The sequence below is a fragment of the Populus nigra genome, chromosome 10 (assembly GCF_951802175.1).
Source record: "Populus nigra chromosome 10, ddPopNigr1.1, whole genome shotgun sequence".
NCBI classification, from domain to species: domain Eukaryota; kingdom Viridiplantae; phylum Streptophyta; class Magnoliopsida; order Malpighiales; family Salicaceae; genus Populus; species Populus nigra.
In genome coordinates, this window is record NC_084861.1 from 6,615,902 (window position 1) to 6,627,065 (window position 11,164).

The 11,164-nt window shown below is 33.2% G+C and overlaps 1 protein-coding gene across 1 annotated transcript; it reads right to left on the bottom strand.

Annotated features, from left to right (window-relative positions):
• Positions 1–551: 551 nt before the first annotated feature.
• LOC133704277 (nucleobase-ascorbate transporter 7-like) lies at positions 552–5,465 on the bottom strand. Its single transcript, XM_062129060.1, has 14 exons — positions 4,830–5,465; positions 4,279–4,376; positions 4,008–4,184; positions 3,805–3,905; positions 3,438–3,513; positions 3,283–3,342; positions 2,977–3,161; positions 2,602–2,698; positions 2,043–2,129; positions 1,665–1,723; positions 1,448–1,539; positions 1,288–1,365; positions 1,043–1,203; positions 552–946 (listed from the first exon to the last, which is right to left on the bottom strand). Exons 1-14 carry the CDS (start codon positions 4,942–4,944, stop codon positions 728–730), a joined length of 1,605 nt encoding a protein of 534 aa, XP_061985044.1. The 5' UTR covers positions 4,945–5,465; the 3' UTR covers positions 552–727.
• Between the last annotated feature and the right edge of the window lie 5,699 nt (positions 5,466–11,164).

The window sequence follows — 11,164 nt, forward strand, 5'->3', positions numbered from 1 at the left end:
TAAATGTGTGAACTTTTAATTTTTTTAATCAAGTGTTTTTATTAGATTCTATTAAGCACATGCTTACATAATCATTAAATTGTTGATGTGTTGACCACATTTATATTTATTGATTTATTAATTTATTTTAGATTTGAGTATATGTATTTTTATTTTTATTGAGTGAGTGCCTTTTAAAAATTTAAAATTTATCCAGTGAGTTCTTTTAATTTTAAAGACTAAAAAATATCCACTTTGCATGGTTATAATGTTCATATTTGAATGAATTGAATAAAATTAAAAAATAAAATTGTAATAATTGTTATTATATATTTAAAAAATTAAGGAAAAGGATTTTTTTTTATTTATTAAATAAAATTTAGTCAATAAGTGAAGATTAAAAAATTATTTTTGATTTATAAGGTTTGTAATAATTATTTATATTAACAAAATTAAATAAAAGATAACAAAAATACCAGGTTGGGTGGGGGTTGAATGCCCAACCCGAGTAGTACTGAATGCTAACCAAGCTCTACTACAACAATTTGAGATCTAAGAAGAAACATGACAGCTAGAAGAAAAGTAAAGAATTAAACAATAATTATACATACATTTATACCACTGAAGTTTACTTGTTTTGTTGATCTGAAATGAGGAGAAAAGGCTCATCTAGTAGTGTAGTGCCCAAAACGAGACATGCGAGGGCATGAGAGCCACCAATATAAGTTCAAAATTAGATGTCGGAAGATCACACTGACGGGAAGAACTTGTTGAGATTGAAAGGCAGAGAATAAAATTCTTCACTTCTTGTGTCTGTCTTGAATGACCGGAACCTGTCCCACCAGTGCATCCCTCTGTCCTTCCTGGTTGTTGTGTCTTTTTTATGCAACGTGACATCCAAGAACATTGCCAAGAAGCCAGCAACAAAAGGTTCTGATGAGAATGGCACGTTGATCATGTCATTGAACTGTCAGAAGATACAATATCATGAGCTTCTTCGTCAATGAACGGGACAAAATTGGTCAAAAAATCTGATTAGAGGGAGAGACTCATAAGCAGTTACCCATCTTGCACCAGTGTGGACTGGGCCATAACCATGAATTGCTGTGTACTCATTGAAGTATTGTGGTATTGAAAGGCCCATGAAAACAGAGAACCCAAGAATAAACTTCGTTTTGAAGCTGTTTAGGTTGCAGAACTGGAGGATACTGAGACCTGCTGAACCTGTTCATGTGATGAAAGAACTGTGATTTCTTGGCCTTGAACTGGATTATATGGTAAGAACTCAAAAAATTCAATAGGACATACCAACGTAGGCAAAGAAAAGGCAATATAAAGCTGCAATAATTGGAGCTGGAATTGAAGCAAAAACAGCTCCAAATTTTCCTGCAGGGAACAGCAAGTAAGCAGTATTGTACTTTTAATAGAGAGAGAGAGAGAGAGAGAGAGAGTTACATGATTCACTCACCAAGAATGGAAAAGAAAATCATGAACCCTGCTGATATTTGAACAACCCTTCGACTTCCAACACGTGTCAATGCCAACAATCCAGCATTTTCACTGCAGTTCACCGAAGCAAGTTTCTGATTCCAGTACAAGGGAGACATAGAAAAGGACAAATTTGGTGGGAGATTAAAAAGCTTTTTCAGTTCAAAGAAAAGGAGGATTCTACGCATGAATCTTACACAGATACTGATGATCCACTCCCAGTTCCAAATATGCCGGAAAAGAGAATTCCAACTCCCTGAGATCAACATGAAAGAGATAATAAAAAAAAAGGGTTAAAACACTTCGGAAAATCACTCAGCCAACCAATCAGATTGCAGTTACAACGAGTGTCCAGCTTCAGCCATGGAAAATTCAGTGAGATCGTATCATTCTGTCATATCATTTAGTTTCAACTTGTATAGTACGTTCAAAATATGAAAGGGCACGTAAAAATTTGAGCTTGATTGACTCTATAGAAATTTGATTAAAAGAGAACTGTACCCTCTATATTTTCTGTCTGTGTACGTGTGAAATAAGTACACTGCAAAGTTTATTGCAAAACATAAAAGCTATACCTGCCAACCAACACCACGGCTAAGTATAGAAGGTGGAACTGGAGTTGCACTTGCATACCTAGATACAGCAATGAAGGCACCAGTGGACTGTTTGAACACAGAGTGAAAAATGAGCGAGTAAATTTCACAGATTATGAATCAAGATACAGCAATGAAGGTACCGGTTGACTGTTTGACCACAGAAAGTGGAAAATGAGCAAGTAAATTTCATAGGTAATGAATCAAGAAAAGCTGTCAAGTCCTAACAAGGTGTCGTAGTCAAGTTAAACATTTCACGGAGTAAAAAACTCAAGTTAAACAGAGGTTTTCTCTTAGTGTTCAACAAGAGGCAGACGTAAGGTGATTCCGAATTTTTTAATACATGCGGGGGGAAATAACATATATATTTGAGGCAATCTAATTATTTAATAGAAGAGAAACTGCCTGCTTCAAAATTTGTTGGGTTCGATTCCATAAGCATGAGCTGAAGGAATGAAAGAAATTTGGAACACTAAATGGAGAAGGCACCAATTCATATTTAATAATGCATCTGAGTCATAGCTAGCCAAAAGCAACCAACCTCTACTAGTGCAACAAATGAAGTAGCCATCATTGCAAAAGCCTCTCCGGCATCAAAAGTAGGAGCTCCCCATTGGAAAGGGTATGGAACTCTTATCCTACACCAAACAACATTATACAAACAACTATGAGGATCGGTGAGCACAGAAAATTATGCTACATTTTGACCTTTTAATTATTCATCTACTCATATCATACTAACATATACTGAAGCCAATAATCAGAGCTGTGACTTTAAGGGAATATCCTTTTGATGACAATTGAACACTTTACTTAGTCGCTTACAGGAAAAACCCTAGTTACTCATCCATATAGTTAATTTTGATGTTACATCAAAGTATGTTCAGGTTAAATGAAGATTCTGTAAGAGCCTTACCAAGGAGAAGCACCTATAATTCCTGCTCGGTCAGTTCGGCAGCTAGTTTGGGTTGTGGGTCCTGCATTCTTATATGCCCCACTGACAGTAAGGAGGTGAGCATAAATCCACACAATGACCACAGAGAATATAACAGCAAACCGATCAAATACAGCCCTCTCCCCTCGTATCAAATGGGGCATGTACTGCAAAAGTAGTCAAAGATTTACTCAAATATACACAACTTCCAAGAAGTAAGCCAAAACATTGATGTTCTCATTAAAGTCCTCTAATGCACTTAAATGCACAGCACATAGGGATTTATACCTGAGAGAATATTAAAAGAAAGATGATCTGTGGTAGTCCAATCTCCACACATTTTGCAAGCTAGAAATCCCAAAGCCGAAGTCATTAATGAATGCTAGTAGTAGATGCAGTTTTAAACAAGACAAAAGGAGGAGGAACGGAGCTTAAATACATACCAAGGGGAAACCAAATTCATAAAGCCCAAATCCAGATAGAGCAACCAAAGGAACGGTAGATAATGGACTCAAGAACCTGGCCAAGTATAAGAGAAACACAAAACGTAAAGTGATCGATGTTATTTTGAGAAACTTCTTCGGTATAACCAAGCCATACTGACTTTCCCAATTATAGAATCTGATAATTATTAGCAAATCAAGTTAGTATATCATGCCCAAGTCATTACAATTCAGAACTAAATCAAGTAAAACAAAAACATAACTAGATGAGAGAGGAGAGCAGTCCAACAGAGTGAACTTCAATTAGAACGCTGCAAAAAACAACTGGTAATGATTTTAAATAACAAATGACAAGAATTTATAAAACCTTGCAACATTTCTCCAAAGGCCACTGAAGCCAACAACAATCTGAAGAGTTGAGGCAACAATGAGGGCACCTTGAATTCCACGCATTATCTTTTCAAATTTCTGCAACGCAAAAGATAGTTGAATAAGAATCATATATATCATGTTCAATGTACAAAATGTTTAGTAAGGCCGTATCTACGCAAGGGAAAAATCAAAGGTAACCTCGACAGGATCCACAATGGCACTGTATCGACCAGCCAAGACAATCGAAATGGTTGTCGGCAAATAGCTATAGGAACCTCCAATAACAGCAGGCAGGCGAGTACCAAACAATGTTTGCAAAAACGTATTTAATCCAGCCACGAATAGCAATGTTTGAATCATCTTCGCCTTTTCCTCCTGAAAACAATAAGGAATTCACATAAATTTAGAAACAAATACATCAGAACTCATATAACAGAAACAATAAACATCAAAGAGCAGAATCGCTTACATTTCTGCCCCCCATCTGAGGAACAAGAGTAGTGGGTATGAGCACTGTTGTCCCAAGCATGACCAAGTAATGTTGGAAGCCAAGAAGAATTGCCTCAGCTGCATTTTTGGAAACAAACCCAAGTATCATCAAATCAAGAAACAAAGGAGGGAAAAACAAATAAACATGCAAATTAAATGGATTCTATCAAATTCATAAAAACTACAACAAATGCCAGTACAAGCAAAAGAAAACTAGAAACCCCAATGCTCAGAATGTAGAGATTAACTGATTTTGCACTCAGAACAATTGAACCAGTCATGAAGCACCCAAAAATGATTCAAATAAAAAAGAACAATAATGACCAAATAAAACAACACGGGAACCAGAAAACATGGGATTTATAAACAGGAATAGGAAAATTTAAAAGGTGGTAACAAGGAAAACAGGGGAAGTGTAAACAGAAGCATCATATGGGATGATAACATGCATAGCAATGGGCTACTAAATATATATATAAATGTAATATTCCATAATATATATATAAAAAAAGAAATAAAAGAGAGACTGACGCCAAGGAGGAGGGCTAGTAATGCAGTAAGCAATATTTGGAAGCTGATCCTTAACAGGATGTGGCTGCAGCTCTTCCTGCTTTGGTGGTGGCGCGGGTCCTCCACCTCCTGCCATGTCCTTTCTCTCTTTGCTGCTCCTTTTGCTCCTTCTATCCCAAATCTCTCACAAAAATATATATAGTAAAACCCTAACAACAAATAACAAACCACTAAAACCCAGATGTCACAATCTCCCAAAACGAACAAAAAAAAGAACGAAAGAAAACCCAGAAAACCAGCTAATAAGATAAGAGGCCCAGCCCTGATTCAAAGGAAAGGTGAGTGAAATGATAGTTGTACTAATTAGTAAGAGAAAACAGGGTTGCAGCAGTGAAATTAGCAGAAAGAAAAGGTACAAGGAACTGCAGTAAGAAACATGGTGGTGCTATATATAGCGTAGTACGACAACCAAGAAAAGAACCAAGCTGTCCACTTGGTGAGCAAGCAATGTAATAAAGGTGAGTGTGAATGAAGGCAGAGAAAAAGAAAGAGAGGAAAAAAGCAAAAGCTAGTCTCTCCCAAAGTGATCAGAAAGAAACCAAAACATACACCTCCCTCTCCCTCTCTGCGCAAACCAAAGGAATCTGCCCCCCTCAAGCTCTCTTCTCTTTACTCTCATTGCTTTTTATTTTTATTTTACGTTGGGTCTATCTTCTCTCTCTAGAGATCACAGCCTGGTTGCATCCAGTAACTTCTTCACCAAGTTTGTTATTTGTGTAAAATATCCTTTACAATATTCATTGAATGTTACACTCCTACTCTTTATATTTTAAAATTTCTTAATATTACCCCTATAATTTTTTAAGAAGTTTCAATTTCACCCTTTTCTTACTACTACATGACTATTAAAGTCAAAGAAAACTCACCTTTCTTCGTATATTTATCAAATGGGCAACTATATGTCGACTGTTTTTTTTTTTTAAGTTACTTCTAACTATCTTATAGATTCATTAATGTTACACTTCAATGTTCATAGTCTAAGATTTTTCTATTCCACTTCTATATATATTGTTTTAAGAATTTTCAAATATTTCACCTTTTACTATTGGATAGCTAATAAAAAGAGTTAAAAAATTTATCAATATATATTTTAATTTTAATCTTTCCTGCATTTCTTTTACTTTTCTTCAATGATAGTAATTATATTTGAATATAATGGATAAAAACCCAAAATGACCTGAATGGATATAAATTTTATAGACCAAATCGGGCCTGTAAGGGCAAAACTCATGGATAAAATATTCAGTTTCAAGATAAGTATGGATATAAGTTCACCCGACTAGCTAGCTCTAGATATACTAAATTGCATGTATGCCAAGTTATTTGAATATAGTTTTAAATTATAGCATTCTTATTCTCGAAATTTAATCGAGATTGATTCAGGTATTAGAAATTCATACACTCATTCAGGTTTCAATTTGAATGATTATTTTAAATTTAGGTATGGATAAAACAATACCAAATACATGCGCTTCCATTACCATCCGTAACACTTGAAAACTAAATTTAAAATTTCCTATATTTAATGGTTAGGGTAACACAAGAATATCTTGGAAACTAAAAGGGTAAGATTGAGAAATTGTATGTTACAAAGGTTAGAAGTGGAGCATTAGGAGGAAAAGAAAAAAGGAATTTACCCCAGTAGTGATGATCCTCTAGCTAGAAAGCAGAATTATTATTATTATATTAACTAAAAGATTGAGGAGGGTATTAATTAAACTACTAGACAGATCAGATTCGGAGCAGAAGTTGATAAATCTTTATACTTTCCTTCTTCTTGTGTTACTCCTGTGCTAGTTACTTTCTAGCTAGATAATTTATTTAATTACTCCCTATATATATAGGCAAATTAATATACTGCTACGTACTAGCTCATCGTAGTGATGGGAGAAATCCAAAGGGGACGTGTATGCACGGCAATGAGTACTGCTACGTATAATACTGTGTGGGCAATTTCTTCAAAATAAAGCAAGGGATATATTATGCACAGTAGAGATAGATAATTAACATTTTTTATGTTTTTGCTAGGAATAAGGAATATCGGATTTTGTAAGACCGATATATGGTGATTATTCTCTCTTTCCCTTCAAGTATTTGTCAAACGTCTACGCCGGCCAACCCCAGTTTTCCGTTCTGCAGTACCTCTCTCTGTCGACGTTAATTTCTTGCTTCTGGTTCATCAGGTGGGTTCTTATATATGAACAGGCCTTAATTTGGAAGTCAAAATTAACCTCATCTCTCTCCCTCTCTGTGCACACAAGCATTCATTCCTTCGTGCATGCATTAATTCCCAATCATGTTGTTGTGTTGTCTAGCTGCTGGTAATTCTACATATGCCACATGAAATATATGCTGTGCTTTATTATCTGCTTATGATACAGGGTAAAGATACATTATCTATGGATATATCGTATGCCTTTTCAGTTGTCATGCAAACTTACAAACAGTTGGGGAGGGTGGAATAATTGATTATTGGGTAAAAAAAAGGGCTTAATAAGGTCTACAATTAATGAATATATGCCTAAAAATCAGAGACTAGAGTGATTTAAAAAAAAAAAAAAAAAACATTTGGGAGCCCATGGGCGATGGCATCCTCTCGACCTATGCTTACGTGCCTCGATCCCCTGCATGCAAACTTCTCATAAAATGATAGTCATTTTAATTGACCGCGCCTGTCTTATATTATATATTATATATATACATATAATTTAACCGTTAAATATCACATATATATACATATAGGTTATAAATTGTTTTAAGAAATATATATTAAAAAAAGTCATGAACGGCTGATAATTAATTTCTCAATATATAATAGCTTTATCATATTATAAATAATATTTTTATCTTAACATACAAGAGCGGAGCAAGAAAAAAAATTAGAGGGAGGCAGGAAAAAAATTCAATTATTTTTATGAAATAATTACAAGGAAATGGCATTTTTTTGGAGGGACCAGGGTTCCTGCCAGCCCCCTCCCTCTGCCACTAGTAACATATATATGAAGAGATTAATTTTATTAATTTTTTATATCACCCATGTTTAGTGATATTTATTTTGATGTTTTACAAGGAAATATATATATATATATATGCAACTCACATGTTACTTGATAGAAAAAAATAAATAGAATGTACAGAAATGTTACTTGCGCAATTAAAGTATAATCGAACAAAATCACTTAACACGTACATTCTGACAAAAAAACAAAGAAGAGGGTAGAAAGAAAGGTAAGAACTCCTGACTTGGAATGTAACGTTGTTTTCAAAAATCACTACTATTTAGTATTGCTTTTCAAATTAGAGCTAGGTAAAATTTAAAAAAGATATTTATTTTAAATTTATTTTTTTAGATATTTTTAATATATTAATATTAAAAATATTTTCTAAAAAATATTTTTTTAATATATTTTTAAATAAAAATATTTTAAAAAACAATAACTAATGCATTTTTAAATTTTAAATATCCGTTACACTCCGGCGCAGCACCGGTCATTGCCGTTGAGCTAAAGCTGGGAATTTTCATGGTGGACGCCATTTTGCGACCCCACCAAAAGGTCCTAAACAAATTTAAAACGGGAAGGAATCCCTGCCCCTGCGTACAAAAGCAGCCTCACCTTCCTCCCTCCACCCTTAAGACGTGATTATCAAATAAATAAATAGACATGGATGCATCAACTTTAGAAAAAGCAAAGGAGATCAAAAAGCTTCCTCTGCACAGATACTCCATAAAAAGTAGGAAATTTGATGTAGTGTAACTTTGATTAAGCAACAACGGTTATTTTTTAAAGAATTTTTTATTTAAAAATATATTAGAATTAAGTTTTTTTATGTTTTTTAAAATTACTTTTTATATCATTACATTGAAACAATCTGAAAATATTAAAAAAATATTAATTTAAAATAAAAAAATAAAAATAAAATATTTTAAAAAAATTATTTTTAAAATACAAAAACAAATAAGGTATAACTCTTCAGCCTCCACACTCGTTGATAGAATCTAACTTTCAAAATCTTGATAATCTATCCTTGTACTTTATTATTTGACAAATAAGTACGTAGTGATGTAAATAAAACAATCTTAATTTTATTATTTGACAAATAAGGAGTGCGTACTTTGTCTTTTAATTAGATTTTAACTTCTTTGTATTTGTAGATATGATATCCACTGTTCTATGCCTTTGTATAATTAAATCTTCTTTTATGTGTTTTTTTTTTTTAGGTTAATTTTCTAGATCAAAATGGCCCACAAAACCATCAAAAGCAAAATCAATTTAAGAAAATAAAAAATAAATTGATTTCTAAGAATTTATCAAGTCTTGAAAACCTTAATTACATGACGATGAAATAAGTTTACTTGACACGTGTTTTCAAATTTTTCATTATTTTTCTTTCTTTCTTTTTTGCATTTTTATGGATTGTTTACTTTTTTTGCAATGCTCTAGCCTCTCACAACTCTAGGGTTTTTAGTTTTGTTTCCAGGTTTTTAAAATTTTCTGGGTTTTAAAGTTTTCCTTTTAGTGATTTAAGGTACAGTTTCATTTAAAAAATGGCATATAATTCTATTTAGTAAAATTTATTTTTGATTAAACACCAGAATATCATTCTTAAAAACTTCGCATACATGATCATAGCATAAAAAAAAAAACAAATTTTAACACATAAAATGATATCAATATCAATTACAGAGATGAAATAATAAAGAAATAAAGTTGAATCACCGAAATGAAAAATAAAAGCAGCAATGGCATGCATGATGTCTTGAAAAGGAAGAACAACGCAGCGTGGTGAAGATGATCGTGAGACACGATGCTCTCTCTCCCTCTGACTACTGCTTAATTGCTGAGGCTTTTTGCCTTCGGGAAATGATATGGTTAGAGGTCTTTCTCGGTCCGGCCTAAAGCGAAATTTTGTTCGCAAAACAGGTCCCATTGGAGCATGCATGCATGATGATACGGGAGCAGGTCAGGGAGGTGCCATGCCCCATTGACATTTACAGAAACAAGAGGAATTGCAACTCACCGTTTTACGAGTTAAATGACCGGTTGGTTCTCTCATTCTTTTTCATGACCAGCAGGTTCAATTTCGAGAAATTTTCAAACTTCAATAAGTTCTCGTTTTGCCATGAACTCTCCTACAAATACCTACAAGCCAACGATGATTAGGTAATATTTGGAATTGTGTTGCTGTTTTTTTTTAAAATAGTTTTAATTTTAAATACATTAAAATAATTTTTTATTTTTATCATTAATACATTATAATCTTTAAAAAACACTAAAAAAATAGATTTAATTCTGTTATAAATCAAATGCATTTTTAAAATGCACAAAAAAATAGTTTTGAACGCACTCTTTTAATCCTTTACTTCCCACACAACCTTAGAAATAAGAGCCACCTCTTGGCTTGCAAAATATTTTTCTACCCTTTTTCAAGTTATTTTTTTATTTTTTATTTTTTTTAACAAGATTAACTAGGGATAATAATTTTATCCAACTCGATAGATACTGTCTCAAATAACTATTATAATTTTTTTAGATTCGATCAGGTCATTAAAACCTGAAGAAAACAAATCATATATAGATACACACACTAAATAATTATGAATTATTGCATTTGAATTAAAGTTACATTGGGTATACGAAACCTTTTAAATAATTATAATTATTTTGGGTTCGGGTTATGGTAAAAGACTCAACCCATAAGTATGCATTGCCATTCTGAAGACTCAAGTGCTTTCAGATTGTAATGTGATTATCTTGTGGTTTCATTTTAAATATGATTGTGTTTGATTAATTCAAACAACTAGTATATGCTAATTTATTTTCAAAAAGATTATTTATCCCTACTCCTAGATACGGCCACTCATCCAGGTTAGTCAATACAGTATCATATCATCCGAATTTAACCTAAACAGATCAATGTTTTAGCCAGTTTAAATAGAAACCAAACCAAGTCTCCGAGTCTAGGTGTCGGGTTTCGGTCTAATTAGCCTAGGTTTAACAAGAATGCTCTCTACCAATCACGTTCTACTTTCTTAACAGACAAGGAATCCCGTTAAATAACCTGATTGAGACAGGTCTCCACTCTACATAATTGTAGATAGAAACTACTACAAAGAAAGCACTGGGCCGTCTTTCTTTCAACCTAATAATAAAATATTAGACGCCCGATCACCACACCTTAAAAACAAATTTACAGGTAAAACTATATGGTAGTAGCTCGATAATGACGACTGTGAAGAAAATGACTGAGTATTCAGTGATAGTTGGCAGCAGACTTATTTCACACACAGCTGAGGA